The following is a 22,515-nucleotide window of genomic DNA, read 5'->3' on the forward strand; positions in this document are numbered from 1 at the left end:
GTTATTTGGAATAATTTCATAAGGAATGGTACCAGCTCCTCTTTGTACCTCTGGTAGAGTTCTGCTGCAAACCCATCTTGTTTTGGACTTTTATTTGTTGGTAGGCTATTAATTGCTGCCTCACTTTCAGGTCTTGTTACTGGTGTATTCAGGTATTCAACTTCTTCCTGGTTTAGTCTTGGAAGGGTGCAAGTGTCCAGGAATTTGTCAATTTCGTCTAGATTTACTGATTTATTTGCTTAGAGGTGTTCATAGTAATCTCTGATGGTAGTTTGTATTTCTGTGGGATCAGTGGTGATATCCCCTTTATCATTTTTTATTGTGTCTATTTGATTCTTCTCTCTTTTCTTCTTTATTAATCTGGCTAGCAGTCAATCTATTTTGTTGTTCTTTTCAAAAAACCAGCTCCTGGCTGTGTTGATTTTTTAAAGGGTTTTTTTCTATGTGTGTGCGTGTGTGTGTGTGTGTGTGTGTGTGTGTGTGTGTGTGTATCTCCTTCAGTTCTGCTCTGATCTTAGTTATTTCTTGTCTTCTACGAACTTTTAAATTTGTTTGATCTTGCTCCTGTAGTTCTTTTAATCATGACATTAGGGTGCTGATTTTAGATTTTTCCTCCTTTCTCTTGTGGGCATTTGTGCTATAAATTTCCCTCTAGACACTGCTTTAAATGTGTCCCAGAGATTCTGGTATGTTGTGTGTTCATTCTCATTGGTTTCAAAGAAAGTTTTTATTTCTGCCTTCATTTCATTATTTATGTAGTAGTTATTAATTAGCAGGTTGTTCAGTTTCCATGTGGTTTTGAGTGAGTTTCTTAATCCTGAGTTCTAATTTGATTGGACTGTGGTCTGAGAGACTGTTATGATTTCCATTCTTTTGCATTTGCTGAGGAGTATTTTACTTCCAATTATGTGAACAATTTTGGAATAAGTGCAATGTGCTGAGAAGAATGTATATTCTGTAGATTTGGGGTGGAGAGTTTCTGGAGATGTCTATTAGGTCTGTTTGGTCCAGATCTGAGTTCAAGTCCTGAATTTCCTTGTTAATTTTCTGCCTCATTAATCTGTCTAGGATTGACAGTAAGGTGTTAAAGTCTCCCACTATTATTGTGTGGGAGTTTAAGTCTCTTTGTAGGTCATGAAGAATTTAGCTTAAGTATCTGTGTGTTCCCGTATTGGGTGCATATATATTTTGCATAGTTAGCTCTTGTTGCATTCATCCCTTTTTCATTATTTAATGCCATTTTTGCCTCTTTACATCTTTGTTGGTTTAAAATCTGTTTAATCAGAGACTAGGATTGCAATTGAAATGAAGGAAAAAATGCTAAGGGCAGCCATAGAAATAGATCAGGTTATCCACAAAGGGAAGCCCATTAGACTCACAGCAGATCTCTTGGCAGAAACCCTACAAGCTAGAAGAGAGTTGGGGCCAATATTCAACATCCTTAAAGAAAAGAATTTTCAACCCAGAAATTCTTCTCTCATGTCTTTGCCCGTGAGATGGCTGCTCTCCTTAATAGAGCACAGTAATGGGTCTTGACTCTTTATCCAATTTGCCTGTTTGCATCTTTTGATTGGGACATTTAGCCCATTTACATTTAAGGTTAATATTGTTATGTGTGAAGTTGATCCTGCCATTTCGATGCTAGCTGATTGTTTTTCCCATTAGTTGATGCAGTTTCCTCATAGTGGCTAATGGTCTTTACAATTTGGTATGTTTTTGTAGTGGCTGGTAATGATTGTTTCTTTTCATGTAAGGCAGGCCTGGTGGTGATTAAATCTCTCAGCAGTTGCTTGTCCATAAAGGATTTTATTTCCTTTCACTTATGAAGCTTAGTTTGGCTGGATATGAATTTCTGGGTTGAAATTATTTTTCTTTAAGGATGTTGAATATTGACCCCCACTCTCTTCTGGCTTGGAGGGTTTCTGCTAAGAGATCTGTGAGTCTGATAGGCTCCCCTTTGTGGGTAACCCAACTTTTCTCTCTGGCTGCCCTTAGCATTTTTTCCTTCATTTCAACCCTCGTGAATCTGAAAATTACTTTTCTTGGGTTGCTCTTCTCAAGGAATATCTTTGTGGTGCTCTCTGTATTTCCTGAATTTGAATGTTGGCCTGCCTTGCTAGGTGAGGGAAGTTCGCCTGGATAATATCCTCAAGAGTGATTTCCAATTTGGTTTCATTCTCCCCATCACTTTCAGGTGTACCCATCAAATGTACATTTGGTCTTTTCACATAATCCCATATTTATTGGAAACTTTGTTCATTTCTTTTCACTCTTTAATCTTGCCTTTTCATTTTATTTCATTGAGTTGATCTTCAATCTGTGATATCCTTTCTTCTGCTTGATCAATTCAGCTATTGAAACTTGTATATGCTTCATGAAGTTCTCGTGCTGTGTTTTCCAGCTCTGTTAAGTCATTTATGTTCTTTTTTATGCTGGTTATTCTAGTTAGCATTTGTCTAATGATTTTTCAAAGTTCTTAGCTTCCTTGCAGTAGGTTAGAACATGCTCCTTAAGCTTGGAGAAGTTTGTTATTACCCACCTTCTGAAGTCTGCCTCTGTCACTTTGTCAAACTCCTTCTCCATCCAGTTTTCCCTTGCTGGTGAGGAGTTTAGATCCTTTTGGTTTTAGGAGATTTCAGCCTTTTGATGCTGGTTTCTTGCCATCTTCATGGATTTATCTGCCTTTGGTCTTTGAAGTTGGTGACTTTTGGATGGGATCTCTGAATGGACATCCTTTCTGTTGATATTGAAACTTTTCTTTCTGTTTGTTAGTTTTCTTTCTAACAATCAGGACCCTCTACTGCAGGTCTGCTGGAGTTTGCTGGAGGTCTGCTCTAGACCCTGCTTGCCTGGGAATAACCCAGAGTGGCTCTGTTGGAAATGTGGAGCTCATCTGCCTTCTGCATCGCTCTCACTGGGAACTGTGGACAGGAGCTGTTCCTATTTGGCCATCTTGGCAGAAATCATGGGGTTACAGTTTTTATTCCTGTAATATTCTTGTGATAGCGAATAAGTCTCATGAGATCTGATAGCTTTACAAATGGAAATTTCTCTGCACAAGCTCTCATTCTCACTTGCCTACCACCTTGTTAGACATGATTTAGCTCCTCCTTTGCCTTCCACCATGATTGTGAGGCCACCCTAGCCATGTGGCACTGTGAGTCAATTAAACGTCTTTCCTTTATAAGTTACTCAATCTCTGGTATGTCTTTATCAGCAGCATGAAAGCAGACTAATACAGTTATACTATAAAAATGTATTTCTGTGACACCCCAGAAGGTCATTCAGCTCTGTTGCTAAATAGGTTTAGTAAGAGAAAAGACTTGCTATCCTCCAGGTCAATCCACTCAGTAGTTGAAGGATTCGAAGTTTTTTTAAAAAATATTTCTTACATTGATACAAAATATACATTCTTACAACTCTGCAACTAATTCTGATTTTTCCATCTAGAGTTGCATAAAATCTATATACCATATTTATATATTATTTTCCCAATATTTGATGGAATATAGGTTATAGCAGTTTTGATCTTTAGGAATGGGAATATTTTCTGGTTCTGAAGGGATAGTTTCTTTTTTAAAAGCAATAACAATAGTGTTTTTTTTTTTAATTTCAACTTTTAGATTCACTGCTACATGTGTAGGTTTGTTACATAGGTATATTGCACAATGCTGAAATTTGGGGTACAACTGAACCTGTCACCCAGGTGGTCAGCATAGTACACAATAGATAAGTTTTCAACCCTGCTCTCCTCCCTCCTTTTTCTCTTTTGTAGTCCCCAGTTCCTACTGTTCCCAAAAAGATTGTTTTTTGATAATTTATTAACATATCTAGGAAACAATAGCCAAATAAATAACATCCTAAGATGAAGCATAAACAAGAATGTACTGAAGTTACTAAAATGGTTAATTGGTCCTTTATATTGCTGCATAAAAATGGGGGGTGGAAGTCTTAGGCATAAGGCAGAGCAGATGCAAACTTAATAAGGTAATGGCTGGCTGGTGTCTTGTAGGCAAAGGTCTTCATACACTGAAAGAAGTTGGAGGCTTTCCTTAAACCTATAGTAATATTTAATGCCAAAAATATCTCTGTACTGGCTTGATTTTTTACATGGAGAAATGATTTCCATCATAAGACAGGGAAGAGACAGTCTCTGAGCTATTTGCAATACTGATTATATCAAAAAGGGATCAGGTCATTGAAATGCCGCTTGAGCTTTAGGCTTTTCCTTGTAAAGTTAGAATGGGTGAAATGTTTAAAAAGTTTGTTTTGGCTTGGCACAGTGGCTCAGACCTGTAATCTCAGCACTTTGGGAGGCTGAGTGGGTGGGTCTCTTGAGTCCAGGAGTTCAAGACCAGTCTTGGCAACATGGCAAAATTTCACCTCTATGGAAAAAAATATCAAAAGAAAAAAATTAGCTGTGTACCTGTAGTCTCAGCTACTTGTGAAGCTGAGATGAGAAGATTGCTTGAGTCTGGGAGGCAGAAGTTTCAGTGAGCCAAGATCACGCTACTGCACTCCTGCCTGGGTGACAGACCCTGTCTAAAAAAAAAAAAATTTTTTTTTGAGTTAAGTTTTATGCACATGGTTCTGGTCCACTTTTATACTTTCTACCCAAGAATCATTCAGTTCATTTTAACTTATATTTATTGAGTTCTAAATGTGTACCAGGCCATGTGTGCCAGTGGATAATCAATACAGATTCAGTTCCTATCCTCAGAGCTCACAACATGGTGAGGAAAACAGACATGTAAGTGGGTAATAAGCATGTTAGAAGCACATCTATGGATGGGAGTAAACTGATTTGTTGTTTATCTGAAATTCAAATTTAACTGAACATGTGTTTTATCTGGTAAACCTAGGTGAACCATTATCACTACCGTTATTCCCAGTGGAGAGTATGACTGTGGCAGAATCATCCCCTAATAACTTGAGAACTAAATAGATTAACCCAAGAACAGCACAACTATGGGCAAACCTTCCCACTAGAAATTTAAACCTGTTCATGGAGAAGCAAAAGTACAAACCCAAGTAAATGCTGCTACCCCAAAATAAACCTTAGATACAAGGATAAGAAAAACTAAGTAACAGGATGGAGGTAGATAGAGTTTAGCTATACTAATTTCAGACCAATAAGCTCTAAGGCAGTAAGCGTTTCTAGGTACATATCTAATAGCAGTGGATGTGTATTTTTTATTAAAAGTCATGTATGACATTAGTCATAAAGCTTTCTTCATAATATTCAAAGCACAAAATCCAATGGGCATAAAAGGAGAAAAACAAATCGTAATAATAATACTGTAAGAAATACTGTGCAAAACTGAGAAAAACTTTTGCTATGTACTAGTACTTGGGTAAATCTCACAAACAAAATATTGGATGGAAGAAGTCAGACATTAGTACAAATTGTATAATTCCATTTATGTAAAATTTGAAAATAAGATAAAAATACCTATGGTGAGGAAAATCAAAATAGTGATTACTTTAAGGAGGAGTGGGTGATTATGGTGGAACAAAAGCAGGATGCCAGGGTGCTGATCATGTTGGATTTTTGATCTGTGAAATCGTTACATAGATGTTTCTCTGCAAAAAGTCCTAAAGCAATGTGCTTATAATTTTTATACTTCTAAATATCTTTTTTACTTCAATTGAAAAGTTACATAAAATAAAGGAGGAAGAGATTCTTATGCAGAGACACCTAAGCAGGACTTTGGAAGCTGTGTAGGAGTGAGAATGTGAAAGAGTTGGCATATGGAATGCATAAAGTATGAAACGGAATGGGGTATTTGTAGAACTGCATGCTCCTTAATGCAATTTGCCTTTTCTGTGGTAAGGAGAAGTGAAAGGATAGGAAGCTGGAAATAAAGGTAATGACAACTCAGTGTGGGCTTTGGTCATGTGTTTCAAGTGCCTTTAATGACTCAACTCATTCTCTTAGCCTGAGGTTGCTTTTCAAACATGACTGGCTTCCATTCTAACTTCAGCTTCCTTTTTGTAGATGGTGTCTTACCTCAACCAGGTACCGCAGGTTTTGTTTGCTTGTTTTTTACCGTTTCACCCTGGAAAGGCTCTAATGCTGCAGAAACTCAAATGCTCTTTCCTCAAGCCTATACAAACAGTGCAGAAGTGCAGGCAACCCTAACCAATAGGATATGAGAACTTAAATACTTCCAGTTGGTCCTCATGGGAACACTTTTGAGAAGGGAACATATGATGCTCAGAAGTTGACAGGACAAGTAAGAGCTTTGTTAACCTTCAGTGGTGAGCTTGATAACCTACTCTTATAATGGATTTCCCTACTTCCTCCCTCTCCCAAGTTCCTTACTCCTGCCCCAGGTTATTGTTTTCTTAATAAACTACAGCACCCAAGTCTTGGTCTCAGGCTCTACTCTAAGAGAACACAAACTAAGCCTCGTGGATTCTGTCTTGCAAGGTAGCAGAAACTCTAGTCGAGGGGGGGCGCTACACAGAGACAGGCAGGATAATGAACAACAATGCAGGCAGGGGACTCCTCGGGAGATTGTTTGGGAGAAACAGAGAAATTACCCCTGCTTCTCTGAAGCAATCAGAAAATAGGACAAAGGAGCCATGCATATGGAGGATGAAGCAGGAATTTACTTCTGACAAAGGTCATACAGGAGAATGTGACTCATATATTTAGGCAGATGGGTTTCCTGCTAATCAGCCTCAATCAGACAGACTGTGACAACAGCGTTAGGGCGGTAAGACTTCCCCACTGCAAACAGAGTCCGCCCCTAGAGAGGCAGAGTAGAAGGCCTATATACAGCCTGGGGGAAAAAAAAAAGAGATTGTTCTAGTAATCAAGAGAATACAGGAAAGCTTTGTTGAAAAGTAGCATTTGAGCTGAGGCTTGGTGAGTGAGCAGTTTTGACAGGTGAAGACAGAAGGTTACATGCAAGATAGTGCTTTCTAAGTGATTAAATGCTAAACCAACAATATTACTATACTGACGATTATAGAAAATAGATTATCTAACAGAGGATGCTGGTAGGATTTGGAGTGTTTATTCATTTCTTCTTAGAAAGTTAAATGGAATTCAGTCTTATCAACTAGTGGGTGGAATTTTAAGCTAAAATAACAATATGTAAGAACTACAGTCCTCCACATTCCTTTCCCACAGTCAAATTCATATTCATTAAATCTTTCTCCCTTGTTGCTAAGCAGAGGATGTAAGAATATATTAAAAATCATAAATATCAGCAAAGTAGGATTTGCAAGTCAACGTGTCCTGTTATGAATGCAGTCGCTAAGTTCTAACCTTCTGAATTCTTGTCCACATTCTGTGCAGGTCATCAATACTTCCTCTAGGATAAATTATAAGTATGAGAAAAGGCAGTACATGCTTGTAAAGCATTGTCACTTCTTCACCCCCTGCCCTTATTTATTATCTCCACATTTACTGATATCTACACATATATGATGGTGCCTGCATAAGTGAAGGCATGTAATCACTCCCATACACATACATGCATAATCACAAACTTGGAAACACACATAGACACAGCCAAAAGGCAAAGGTAAGGATTTAGAAGACCTTTCTACTACCTAAATATAAATGATTTCATTTTTAAGGGCGAATGTGGGTCAACATATGCTTCAAAGACTCTTTTATATTGTTTTGTTTTGTATTGCTTGGTTTAACATGCTTAGTCAAAGGAAATTTCAGAGCTGACATAAGATCCTGGCATCTTGTGAATACTTTCTCTTCAGTCTGTCATGAGTCAAGACCAGTAGGCTATTGGATTGTGTCAACACTTTATTAATCTCTTCTCTCCTGCTGCTGTGAGCCTTTTGACCATTTTTCTGGTAATTAGCCCTGAGGGCAGGTAGAGAGAAGCTGTTGATCTCTTTTTATTCAATTTCACAGTTCTGGTTTAAAAGGAGGGAAAAATAAATATGGGAAAAGTGAGGTTTGGTGCTGCTTTAAAATATTACAGGTCTTCTTAATCTTGATTTGCTGAAATTCAGGCTTAAAATATTAAAATACTAATCATGCAGCATTCTTAGCAACCAATATTTTGATTCAATTCACTTTCACAATTTAATTGATAACCTACTGAGAGCCAGGCCCTGGGTTATGTGTTAGAGACAGATGAGTGAACAAGACTTGCCTCCTTCCCGCTCTCCTGAAGTTCGTGGGCAAAACTGAAATATAGACAGCAAACCGGGAATTACAGATGTGATGAATGACAGGAGGGTAAGCGCAGGGTGCTGTGGGAATGCAGAACAAGGGGACTGAATCCAGTCCATGTGTAGTTTATCAGGGAATCGTGTAAAGGGGAGATGTGACAAGCAGCAGCTAGCCAAGTAGTATTTGGGGCAGAGGTCGTGCACTCAATCATTGTTTTGAGTAGCCTTGGTATTATTTTCAGGCAAGTCATTAAAGAGAAAAGAGAAAACACCTGCTGAGCATCTAGACCATCACTATGTGTCCAGAAGCCCTTTTTTTTTTTTTTTTTTTTTTTGAGACGGAGTTTTCGCTCTTGTTACCCAGGCTGGAGTGCAATGGCGCGATCTCGGCTCACCGTAACCTCTGCCTCCTGGGTTCAGGCAATTCTCCTGCCTCAGCCTCCTGAGTAGCTGGGATTACAAGCATGCGCCACCATGCCCAGCTTATTTTTTGTATTTTTAGTAGAGACGGAGTTTCACCATGTTGACCAGGATGGTCTCGATTTCTCGACCTCATGATCTACCCGCCTCGGCCTCCCAAAGTGCTGGGATTACAGGCTTGAGCCACTGCGCCCTGCCAGAAGCCCTCTTTTGAATGACACAAGCATGGGGACGCATACAGATAGTCTCAAAGACCTTCACAGAACAGTGGGACTTTGGTATTTTCTCCCGTCTTTCCCATATCCTCCTGATTCTCAGGTGAAAAGAAATATGTTGAGAATACAAGACTGACTTAGAGTAATGGCCAAGCTAAGAATCTGCCTGGTAAAATAAGAAACAGATCTTGCTGCACAATCTGTAAGAAGATACTTTACAGCTCAGTATATTGTTTATTTAATAACCTCCTCCCAGCTCACTATTAAACAGCCAAGATGCCAGGTGTGATTCAGTTAAAGTTAACCTCTGTCCTTGAGAGAACTGTAGAAAGAGAGTGCTTGGGACCCTTGGGAATATCGCCATATTATATAGATAGTAAAAATCAAGTTCAACATTTATGTGGTATTTTCCCAAAATTAGAATGCCAAGATGGAAACTCAGGTTTTTTGACTCTCAGAAGATGACACATTGATGAGTCACACTCCTTCCATTGAAGCTTCTAGCAATTTTATAACCAGCTTATAGAAGATACCAAGCACATATATAACTTCAGATTTGGGTTTCAAATTATCGATTGAAATGAGAAGATAGGCTGGGCACAATGGCTCCTGCCTCTAATCCCAGCACTTTGGGAGGCCGAGGTGGGCAAATCATGAGGTCAGGGGATCAAAACCATCCTGGCCCACGTGGTAAAACCCCATCTCTACTAAAAATTCAAAAATTAGATGGGCATGGTGGTGGGTGCCTGTAGTCTTAGCTACTTGGGAGGCTGAGGCAGGAGAATTGCTGGAACCCAGGAGGTGGAGGTTGCAGTGAGCCAAGATCACACCACTGTACTCCAGCCTGGGTGACAGAGTGAGACTCCATCTCCTCCCCCTCCCTCACCCCACAAAAAAGATATCCTCAGAAAACAAATGAAAGATAAAAGGCAACTATAATTCATCTTTCAAGACTGTGATCTAATGACCTATCTCAGGATTTGCAAATGATGTCACAGATTTTTATTTTTTGAAGGGAGATGGGTTAGGTCCATGTAATGTTTAGGGATTTAAAAGTTGATACTTGATGACCCAAAGTGGTTTCTAGTGATTGTCATTTCATTTTCCCAGGGATCGCCCGCTTTCTTTGAAATCTGGCAAGGAATTGTCATCTAAAGTGCATGTCAAATTTGCCAATGTCTAAATTACAGCATATGCCTTTTGCCATGGTTCAAAGTGATAATGAAATAGTTTGGTGAATTTGAAGCAGATTCTGATATAAATACTGTTTTAAATATTTGAAACGTGCTTTGTTGCTGTCAGCATTATCTTGTGGAAATTGTAAGGGTTAACAAACTGGTTGTTCTCTGTCGAAATTACTGAATCAGTCTTAGAACTTCTTTTAATTCACATATTTAGTAAGGAGAAGAAGATCTTTGAAAGGGTAGCTATTTTTAAGCCAACACTAAGCATATTTCTTCCTTCATCCTTCCCCCTAATTTGTAAGGTCAATGATATCTACCCCTTTGACTGATAGCAAATCCCATCTGTATGAAATCAGCTTATCTAAATACATTAGGAATGCCCAGCAGGCCTGTTTCATGGAAATTAAATCAGTGGATAACTTTGTGGTGAGAAAATCATGAGGTCATGGCTACTATTGCTTCCAAACAAAATGAGCAAAGCTTTAGATCAGTTTGCTTTTGCTTTTTCCACAAAGTTTAGTGTCATCTTCCTTTTAGAGTTTGACATTCAGAATATCTCTAGAGCTCAGAAAATAAAAGCAAGCTTAGCCGTTGGGGTTGCGGGGTGCACTGATGAAGTAGGAGGTAGGCGATAACCCTGACGAGGTGTGAATATGTTGCCTCAAATATTGCTCAGAAGTTTGTGATATGAATTAGAACTATTAGGTTCCATATTTTGCCTAAAGGCTAAGAAGTAGGATTCTATATAGTAAAATGGTAGCTGGAGGTAGGGTGGGGTCATATCAATTTAAAGAAAAATAATTTTGTTATGGGCCACTCTGGGTTGGAAAAGTATTTCTATTTGGTATCTCCGTATTCCAGGTTATAAAACCTGAAATTTAGGAGGCGAGCATTGCTACAATAATCATCTCTCATGCATTATAAACATAGTTTAGGCAGTCACTCATGAAAAAATCCTCGTGTTTCTTGTTTCTGTATTTCCCCTTTCATGTTTCCAAAGGAAGCTCTTTAAAACGTGTATGTTCATGATATACCAAGTCTCCCCTTATCAAAATTATATCTTAGTAAAATATCTGATGAAGAAAGGTTTTTAGAAAAAAAATTTGGCATAAAGAATTATGTCAATATGTTTTTAAAATGTGCTTATTCTTAAGATCCGTGTATCTGATGCCAGCACTTCCCTGGGTTTTGTAAAATGAAAGGCTTTGCTTATTAAATGGTGCTCAGCTATCAGTAGAGCAAATGGAGTGATACTTGGTGGGAAAGTAGGGTAAGGGGAACAGTCATGGTGGGGAGAGGAGGACGTTTTCTAGAACTGTGCTTATTCTAAGGAAATAATCAGGTTGAATCTCTTTGACTGTCTACTTTAATGTCCTCTGGGTCATTTGGTGATACACAGATTTCTGTGAGTAGTGGGATGTTTGTAAAGAAGGTGATGAAAAAGGCAAGAAAATTTCCTTGGGAATTCAGTAATGCATTGTAAAAAGTTATACGCGATTAATGCAAACAAAATTCTCATGAGGACATTCATGCCTCAATTCTCTGGACTTTACTTGCTATAATACATTTGTCATGGAATTGTATGTGAATACTCTGTCAATTTAATTTGAGTATAAATATGCTAGGGAATATAAGTAGGAAAAAATGAAGTCAGAACTAGTTGTAAGCAGAAGTTACTTAAGAAATAATCTCTGTAATGCAGTGCTTCCCTATATTTCAAGATACACATTAAAAATAGGAATGTTTGTTAAAATATCCTGAGGTTAGTCAAAGGTGCTCCAATTACCTGAGGCACTATGTACCACCCCATACACTGATGAGAAATCTCTGCTGCAGTGTGACGTTTTGCAAGTAGATTTCCATTTTTTCCATCTTCATGAGGTAATACTCCACATGTACTCAAATGTATCTGATTTGTACTAATCACAAAATTACACTTTACTCTGTTTTTATGAAGAATCTGACCACTTTGTCTCAATTACAGATATATGTAACACAAAGGCATTAAATAACTAAAAAATTCACACAAGCTGAAAGAAAAAGCACGCTTTTCAGTGAAATCTTTGGCATTTCAGATCCCCTAAGAAATAACCACACCTACCTCATCCTTGTGAGAGGTCTTTATTTCCTAAGCTGATGACGACACAGTACTAAAAAGTACTTGAGTCCATCTATTACCTTCCCTGAGCCTGAAGAACAAAATAACCTGAGCTCCAACCCTAATTCTCAATCCCTTCTCTTCCCACTTCACCTCCACCAGAGTCACATCCACCTCTTCTCTCAGTATTGCATGTTGGAAGAGATAATTTAAAAAGTAGTAACTGAGTCATCCAATACTCTTTAACTGCAGCAATTTCACTCGGAAGCTTTTAAAATGTACCTATATCCAGGTGCTATTAAATACTATTCTATAAGGATGGGGAGACAAGATACCCAGATAAAGTAAAATAGTTTAGAAGTAATCTGAGGCAATTAATATGCTAAAATGCAATACAAACATGAGCTCATAGAAGGCACTGATTATTGTTAGCACTGAAGTTTTGAAGAACAAGGTTCAGAGGAGTTGGGGCTTGAGTTGGCAAGTGCAAAGGATATCCTCAGGTGAAGACCAGAAGAAAGGGCCTAATGAAAGAATGAAGTATGAACACTAGACAGACTCCGATAAAGTGGTTGTGGAAAAGGAATGAGGTAGGCCTGGTTAGTTTTAATACTCATTTGAGAAGCAATGGGAATGGGCATTATGTACCTGAGCAAAACCAGATGATGGAGGTACTTGAAAATAACACCAGGAGTTCATCCTGGAATTCAAATGATAATTAAAGGCTTTCATTAGAGAGGAAAGAAGTGGGATTAGAAAGACAGGATAGTGCCTAAAATCTTTGGGGTTCTTGAAGGCACCACTTGAAGACTGACTTTTGAAGCAGGTTTAATGACTTGCATCTATCACCTCTTCTCAATACACACCTTTCTCATTGTTCATAACCTTAAGTGTGAATATCCCTGATAGCCAGTTTATAACTATTAGCATGTGTTTGCCTTTATGGAGCATGTCTGTGGAATTTTTTATTCCATAGCATCTAACACAATGTAAGTGGTTACAACAAACATTTCCATTAATGAGCTCCTCTCTAGTTATATAGTCTTGGATAAACCACTTAATCCCCCCAATCTTGGTTTCAATGAACACACAAGATTTAAGTATTTTCTAATCTTACATATATAATTACCATGTAAGTTTCTGATAATCATTCTCTGCCACATAAATGATAATATTTGGAAAGAGAAATTGCTTCATTCCTGGGTATTTACTCCCACTAGGTTTGAAAAAACTATTATTTATACAAGGAATTGTATAACTTTGGTTTACTCTGGACAGTTCAAAAACATAACTCATGTTTGACAAGAAAATAATACTGATCTTATTTATTTTTGTGTCTTTGGGTTGATCAATAAAGGTAAATTTTAAAATCTGTAGGTTAATACATTGTAATGGCATAAATATTTAAGATCAGTAAAGGAAACCATCAAACTCCATTGTAATTCATACATAAAATGTACAAAGCAAACAGTCATGATTTAAAGATTTTAATACATAATTAAAAATCGACAGTTGAGTATTACATAGTTATGTCACATTGATACTGTTAGATATGTGGATGTACATATTTTTCTTTCCAGTAAAATAGTTTCATGCTTATAAAAGTCATCCTAGGTCAACTTGGGACAAAGAAAACAATGTACAGTAGAAATAAACCAAGTATTAAATAGGATATATAGGTAAGGAAAAAATATTATAAAGCAGTTACATACATACACACACATAAATAAATACACTTTTCTATTATTTGAAGGCAATTCACAATCATTTCCAGGAATTCTGTGAGAATTTAAGGCCATTTGTTCTAAAGAAATGCTTTAATTTAGACACAACTTCACAAAACTGTAATTCTTATAAAAACTGTACATGCAAAAACTCTTTACAATTAACTGTGGACAGGCAGGTCAGTATATAGGAGTAGTTTATTTCACAAATGTGTTGTGCACTAAGTCACACAGTTGTATATATTTATTTAACTGGTAATTTCTCAAAAGACTTCCAGCCTGTGCACCTTGCGTGGCAACGTGGAATGGTGATAACCAGAAATCCCAATCAAGAGAGCCAGTATCCCTTTGAATTAAAATATCTAGACAAGATATAATGGAATAAAAAGTTTAAAACATCTGTGACATGGTTCACAGTTAAATATTCTTGGTTTCAGGCTTTCTAAATAGCATTATTATCTAAGGATGCTACTTTTTACAAAGCATTTTCTGTGCATTTATAGATCACAATGTTTGACTTTTTGTAATTTCTCCTTAGTGTTATGAAACACAAACCAGCTGCAGTCTAAATTTAGAAACCAAACTCCATGAAAAATGCATGTCCAACCAGGAGACACATCTGCCAGGCTTAACTCCCCAAACTCAGCAAACATTGCTGAGAAACTGATTATTAAGCAGATGTGGCTTCTTAAGACAATCCAGTTACTGAGAAAATATAAAAGCATTTTTCCCTTCCCTTATTTGCAACTGTGTTTGTCCAGACAGTCATTCAAAGAGATATTGCTCTTGTGATTATAGCTATTGCAATTTAGAAGACAAAGGATTTAGTATTCAAAACTTTTATTCTTAAGAACAGTTACAAAAGTATTGAAATGTAAAAAGTAGTAACATGTAAACATTGATACAGAGACTGCTGTCCTATACACGTAGCAGTCAAAGACAATATTTGAGTTAAAAACATAGTTTGTGCTTTTTCCCAACAGTGCATTGGAAATTAGCTGTGTCTGTCCAAAAGAAAAAAAAAAATTAGGTAAGACATCCATACTCTGCTTCAAGCATTTAAACAATTTTTCTGTTGCTCATGCAACAACCATATTTACAGTTTTGGTTTAGGAAGAGAATTAATTTTGGATCCAAGAAAGCACATTAACCAGTACTGCTGAAACCAAACTGAGAAAAGTATCCCATTACCTGGTTCATTACAGAGCACCAGGCACAAAGCATTAACTCAGCAGTTCTAACTGATGTGTCGTTGACATTAGCAATTGAGAGTGCAGTCATATTTGAGTCTGTAACACATGTGTAGGTGGGGTGTATGGGGGAGGCGCAGGTGATGGCTTGATTCCTCGGGCTCTCATATAGGAGAGAAACTGTTCAGGGATCTCAGCTAGGACGTCTTTAGCCAATCTAGCCATGCTCAGTATATGGTTTCCGCTTCTGTCAATATAATCCCTGAATGGCACAAACTAAAACACAGATGAAAAGTTACTTCAGACTTTAGAGGCTGTGTAATAAACAGAAAAATCAGCACATATACACATTTGGTCATAGAAAATCAGGGAATCTGAGAATAATGGGGAGATGAATATTACACATTTTTAAAAAATTCAATATACTACAAATAGCTATAAGTGACTAAACTTATATATACTTTATCTCAAAAGGAATGCAGTTGTTTCCTGTTTCTCCCCCAATAACTCATGCCACTGAATCCTAACATGCTCATTATTTGCCAAATGTCTTCTGCAGTTTTGGGTTCTATACCTAGCCTGACTCCCAACAGGATGGAGCATTTAACCTCTTTGGGGCTTGGTTTCCTATCAAATGGAGTTAACATATGCCTACTTCAGGTTCTGATATAAAAATACTACCTAATTCAGGGTTAAAAATAATACTGTACATTATTAAGGAGTCCTAAGCACATTATTTTAATTATTGCCATGACAAAAATCACATGGTCTATGAATATAGAATTCATTCCACTAATATTAATAGGAAACTGAAATATTCCATACATTGAGTTTTGTATCAGATGTTGATTTTTAAATATAATTTGGGAAGACAGGAAAAAAGACCTTGGCATAAAATTTGGGTATATTTCTTAGTGAATTATGTTGGCACAAAAACGAATTGCAGTTTTGGCAGTAATTTGCAGTGGCGAAAACTGCAATCACTTTTGCATCACCTTTAATAAAAATGATTACTCTATCTTTATTATGTGAAAGCCCTTATCAGCTCAACACCAAATGTTCCTGTAATAGATTGCCTTAATCCCTTCTCATTTATAATGGTTATTTAAGTTAATAAACACTGTGCTGTTTGAGGGCATTAGTTCAATTTTCTCTTAGGGACATAATGATGCTTGAAGCAACTCTCAAGTGATTGGAACTGTTAATGTTGTGATAATTTAAAAGCACAGTAATTTTAAGTCTTCAGAGAAAAAGCATAGTGAAGATATTTTAATATGTTGAATAATTTCTGAGTATAATATTTAAAATTTTGAATTAAGTCATTTTTTCTCCCAGATGAAGACAAAGAACAATCCTGTCTCAGGCTGTAAAATACCACTGAACATTTATTTTGAAAAATAAGTTTGTTTTTTGTTTAAAGTTATTCAATATGTGCCTTTAGAAAATAATTATTATTAGACAGCATTTGAAATGATCAAGTTGCTATAGGTAAACTAAAAAAATTTTTAGGAAATCAAATATTAATGTCTTTTACACAGTAAAGGTAGTCTTTTAAAGGAAGAAAAAATTATTCCTTTCTTTTAAAAATAAGACACACTACAAGAAAGCATAAGTATATGACCAAAATTTTACCTTATTTGTCTTTTTTTTTTTTTTTTTTAATGAATGAGAGGTTCTTATGTTGCCCAGGTTGGTTGGCCTCGAATGCATAGCCTCGCCTACTCAAGCGCCAGGACAACTGGCATGAGCCACCGTGGGCCCCCCCCCCCTTATTTGCCTTTACCCTGTTTCCAGGAGGAAAACTCAGAGCAGTTTTTATAAATAGATATTTAAAAGGGGACATACCACTGCCTGGATTCATTGATTTTTTTTTTTTTTGAAGGTTTTTTTTTGTGTCTATCTCCTTCAGTTCTACTCTGATCTTAGTTATTTCTTGTCTTCTGCTAGTTTTTGAATCTGTTTGAAGCTTCTCCTCTAGCCAGGCACAGAAAGATGAATACCACGTGTTCTCACTCATATGTGCAAGCTTAAAATGCTGATGTTATAAAAATAGGGAGTAGAACAGTGATTACCATAGGCTGGGAAGGATAGCTGGGAACGAGGGGTAAGGAGACTTTTTAGTTAATAAATACAAAATTATAAGCTAGATAGGAATACATTCTATTGTTCTCTAGCACTGTAGGGTTACCATAGTTGATGATAATTTATTGCATCTTTTTGAATAGCTAGAAGACAGAATTTTGAATGTCCCCAACACAAATAACAAATGTAGGCTGGGCACGCTGGCTCCCACCTGTAATCCCAGCACTTTGACTTTGGGAGGCCAAGTCGGGCAGATCATGAGGTCAAGAGATAGAGACCATCCTGGCCAACATGGTGAAACCCCGTCCCTATTAAAAATACAACAATTAGCTGGGCATGGTGGCATGTACCTGTAGTTACTGTAAGACAGGAGGATGACTTGAACTGGGGAGAGGGAGGTTGCAGTGAGCCAAGATCGCACCACTGCACTCCAGCCTGGTGACGGTGAGACTCTGTCTCAAAATAATAAAATGTCTGAGATATGGGTATGCATTCCCTGATTTGATAATTACACATGGCATACATGTAATGAAATATCACACTATACCCTATAAATATGTATAATTATGTCAATAATAAGGATTAATTATACCTATTTCATTGTTTTTTGTATTAAATAAGTTAAAGTGCTTAAACAGTAACAGTTCAATTTGTAATATGTATTAAAGCCATCATTGTCATCATTACTATTTCTATTCATTAATTTACACATATAGTCAGTATAAAACTATTTTGTTAGTTTTCAATTTATATGCATATCAAACATTAAATACAAGAAAGATTATTATCAATTTTATCTTTCAAATTGGAATGCAGTATCAGTTAATCTAAAACACTAATTCCTGAAGTTTTGTTATTTTAAAACACTTGTTGTTTCACCTTTCCAGCAAGTCCTACAGGATATGCTGATTTTTTTTAATTGAGATAAGTTAAGTTGAATTTCACTTTTCAGAATTTTATGACACTCAGGAAGATGACAGCTAAGGCTCATAATTATCACTGTTCTTACAATACACACAGTTCTACTGGTATTTTAAACATGTTTATAAATCCTCAATTTCAACCTAGGATGGGAGTATATATCACATTTAGCTTAGGTTTGTTAGGTGAACAGAGTCTGATACTCCATTTGGACATTAGGGGGCACTGCCCGCAAGTTGAGAACCACTGTCAAAGGAAGTCACTGTTAATAACAGGAGTATCCTGGATATATGTATCCAGGATATAAGTACATCCAGATATAAGTACCATACCACCATCTGGAGTAGGAAAAAAAAGTCACTAGCCTAAACTGAACCTTTCCAAAGGAACATTCATTTCTTCAGTCATGTCACAAGGTACTTTAAGAAAAAGACAAGTGACTTCAAATTGTAAAATTTTCATGACAAAAAATGCCATCTTTCCTGGAAGATTGTGCATATCCTTTTATCTTTACAGTTTTCCACTCAACTTCTTAGGCCACGCTGTTTATTACCTCTATAGTTAGTCCCTCATTTCTGATTCCTGCAGCTGGGAACCTCTTGTACAAAATAGCTCCCACACACTGGTGAATGTATGCTGGCCATAAGGTAACTTGGATGCTTATAATGGTTAATAATGTTTAGTTTAGAAGAATAAATCAATTTGTACTTTGCATTGATTTCTCACATTCATAGAAATACCAATAAATGCATTTTGTTCTATAGAAAATATGGCATACTTGTTCCACTACATCTTTTTTCAGCATCCACTCAGTATAAGGAAAATGTTCCATGGGGCTGCTCTAACTACTTGCTTTGCCTATTTGTAAAAACGAATTTGAATTAGTTTGGGCAAATGGGCTTTTGGTGGTTGCTCTGCTCAATTTTGCTTGATTTTTCCTACGGTGCAGAGCTCCGTTAGTGATTTTCAAGTCTAAGCCCTCAAGGTTATTATTCATTCCTTTTAATGGAAAATATGATTTAAATAAAATTCGTAAGGAAATGATAGGCTGGCCAGAAGCTACATGCAGCCAGGGGGGATGCACTGCATTATACAGAATGGCCAATCCATAGCATAAACAAACAAATAGAAAGTCTTTATGTATACTGACTTAAGAAAATAAGTCACTTAAGTTTTAGAGTGACAACCATGGAAACTCATCCTGCTTACGATTGATACTATAGTGATCTGGAATTAAATACTGAAGCAGTAAGACTAAATCACATATAAAACTTACTACCTTGTCGTATGTTAGGGCACAACTACTATGAAATGACAAAAAATTTCTTCCCACTGCAAACATACTGTTCTGATAAAAATGCATTTATTGAGCAACTAGTAGTTGGGGCATCTTCTGCTAGGAGATTTAGCACAATATGTCATTTAATATTCACAAGTAAGTATCTTATATACTTTGCATTTACTTAAGAGGAACCTGAAACTTAGAAAGTTTAACATATCCAGGATCAGCTCTGAGTATATGTTAAAATCACTGTTTGAACTCAAATGGATGTGACTTGAATGCATTAGCCACTTCAGTAATATAAAGAGTATAATAGATCTTAATCATTTTCATTAAAATGTCATCTTTTAGGACAGTGTGTTATAGGAATAACACTGGTTTTGGAACCAGAACACTGTTGGAAATTTGGATCTACCAACTTAGGACCTAAATAACTTTCCAAAAGTTATTTAATTTTGACATGAGGCTTCAATTTCCTTATCTGTAAATAATTATGACTAGTATTTTTAGGAAGATAGGAAGTAATATGGGAACACAGTGAAAATTCATCCCGGTGTGGTGAGTGAGGTCTTTGGAGAGGATTTTGTGACACGCTATCCATTGAGAAATTTCGAAGTCCAGGATTTCAATCAGCACAGATGAGGAGGAAGAGCATTCCAGGTAAAATGATGAGTGAAAATAAAAGCAAGAACCATGGAAATGTGTGACGGGAAGCTAATTTGTTAAGTACAGTGTGTTTGTCTGTTTCTGTCTGTACGTAGCTAAAGTAGAGCCTGGAGTCAGGTCATGGAGAATCTTAAATGTCATATTTAGGTATTCATGTGAAGAATTTTAGAGTCCGACATTTTAGGATTAAATCCTGGTCCACTTCTCAGTAGCTATGTGACTGGGCAAGAGGAACTGAGCTCGCTCCATTTCCTTTTTTATAAAATGCAGTAATCAAAGTACCTGTTACATGAAGTTAATTAAGGACTGAGTGATATAATGCTATAAGTCTTAGCCTGCCTAGCACATGAAACACTAAAGGATTAAATATCATTATATGAAAATGTATTTAATAATAAAGCCCCACCTACTACCCCTAATTTTCTGCTGAACCCCCTCAGCTACCTACCATTATTTGCAACCTTACTGTTTCGTTTGTCCACTTGAGAAATCTGGAATTTCAACTGTGTGGTGTGTGTAAACTGGATTTCCTTCAAATAGTGAGAAATGGAAAGCAGAGAAAAGGTAAGAGAGCCTAAAATAGACTCTATTTAGACAATTGGTTTACAGTTGTTTTCTGACCATGGGAAGATTGAAAATGCTATCCCGCATGTATACTTGCAACCCTAGTATTCTAAATAGTCAATCATGTTTCTCTCCTTTAAAATTTGCTTTAAAAACTTTTTAGTGACTGGTAGAACCTGGAAAACTCTGGTGGTGGAATGTTTAGTCTTATTCAAGGTGAGAGAGGAGGTGCCAATTCTTTTACACAATGTGAATGTAAATAATCAATGTGATACGTAAAGGAACAAACACCATTTGGAAACGTCTATGAAATTAGAAAAGAGTATATCAAATCTCTAACTCAATGTAGGAATGTAAGTGAAGATGTCACTGTCATTCAGGGTGCTGTAAATTTCCTAGGGATGTTTTAATTTATTGTTCAGTAAATGTTAAGACCTCACTATTCCTCCATTGGGCTTTATGTGGCAGAATCCCTTGAGTGTTCACCTATATCCCCAGGTGTGTTCAAAATCTTTGGGATCCCATTGTTACTTTATGATGACAGACTGCTCTCAAGGATTGTGACTTTCAAATAAAAACTACATAATTATACTAATAGACCTATGCTATTGATAAGTAACAAAGTACTTTATTACTTCATCTGAGACTCACAACATCATGGGAGGAGCAAAGATGAGTGAATTTAGAGTCTACAGATAATGAAACAAAGACAAATTTTTTTACTTGTTAAAGATGTGAGTGACAAAATTATAGTTTCATAGATCATTTGGGTCCTATCACAATACTCTGTTCATCTGTTGAGTGCTTAGTTTTGTGTTCAAGGATAATTTTTATTTTATGAATGCAAATAAGTTGTCACTAACATAATCTATTGGTTTTCTTAAAGGAAAACTTAATGATTAATCTATTGGTTTTCTTAAAGGAAACCTTAATGACGTGAGCAATCTTAGCTACTTCCTACTGAAGAAAGTAATACCAAGCTTCTCTTACACGTCATTTATATGAAACTATGAGATACGACGTTGCCTCTGCTAACCTGGTAAAAATGCATTGAAACAGCAACATAACACATTCTAAAGACTTCAAATTCATACTTCCATGCAGTAATTTGATTTTTTTGAAACTGTGAACAGATACTATGGAGAGCTTTAAAATAAAGTATAATTATTTAGATCTATAATTATACTGATGAGGTTAAGGTGAATAATCATGTGTCCAATTATGAAAAAAAAAAACACAATAAGCTTCTTAAATGACCATATCACCAGGTTCTTTTTCTTAGCTGCTCTTAACCTAATCATTTATGTGAGTGTAATTTTTACTGTATCAAGTATTGTAGGTTAAAAAGCTTACATCATAGTCAGTTATCTTTTTTAAAAAAACATTTTATAAAAGTTTTTAAAGTTAATTTTGCAGACTAATGAATATTTTTGATCTTTATCAACATTACTCTTTACCTTATCACACTAACAGATTATATTATTACTTCCTTAAGTTATTTCAAGCATTTCTTTTTTTTGTGGTTCTTTTGTCTAAAAGAAGTTCTATTTCAGGAATGTATTTTATATGTATTATCTGACTTAATCTTCATAGTTCTATTTATCCCCCAAAACACTGAAATCTAGAAAGCTTATAAGCTATCATAGCGGAAAAGTCAGAATTAGAACCAAATTCTATATAATCCCTGAGAGAGCAGGAGCACTGTCATCTCGGACAAATGCTGCCACTCTAAGTTCCCGCCCCCTTTCTAGCCTCATGCATTTTAAGGCAATTACTTCTCTTCAAACTACAAGCAACCAGAAAGAGCAGAGAGTTAAAGACAGATAAGACATTTCAGGCACATAGGGAGCAAGTCTCTTGGGTAACTGCCAAACTTTAGTCTTATACAATGGACCCCAGAAAAACAGTGGGCCTTAAGAAGTGCATTCTTTTTCCTTACGGTGCAGTAAGGAAGCTAAAAGCAGATATGGGAGCTACACCTGCAGAAAGATGTATGGAAACAGACACACAGTTCTTCC

The 22,515-nt window shown here is 36.5% G+C and overlaps 1 protein-coding gene across 4 annotated transcripts in view; it reads right to left on the reverse strand.

Annotated features, from left to right (window-relative positions):
• Positions 1-13,542: 13,542 nt before the first annotated feature.
• The window catches only part of CPNE8 (copine 8), a 244,308-nt gene continuing 235,335 nt past the window's right edge, over positions 13,543-22,515 (reverse strand). For all 4 annotated transcript variants that reach the window (XM_003926648.4, XM_074403057.1, XM_074403058.1 and 1 more), the window contains one exon: positions 13,543-15,258. In XM_003926648.4, coding sequence (XP_003926697.1) covers positions 15,070-15,258 — 189 coding nt within the window. In that variant the 3' untranslated portion in view covers positions 13,543-15,069. The remainder of the gene's footprint in view (positions 15,259-22,515) is intronic.

The sequence above is a fragment of the Saimiri boliviensis genome, chromosome 7, assembly GCF_048565385.1.
Source record: "Saimiri boliviensis isolate mSaiBol1 chromosome 7, mSaiBol1.pri, whole genome shotgun sequence".
In the NCBI taxonomy this organism is placed as follows: Eukaryota; Metazoa; Chordata; class Mammalia; order Primates; family Cebidae; genus Saimiri; species Saimiri boliviensis.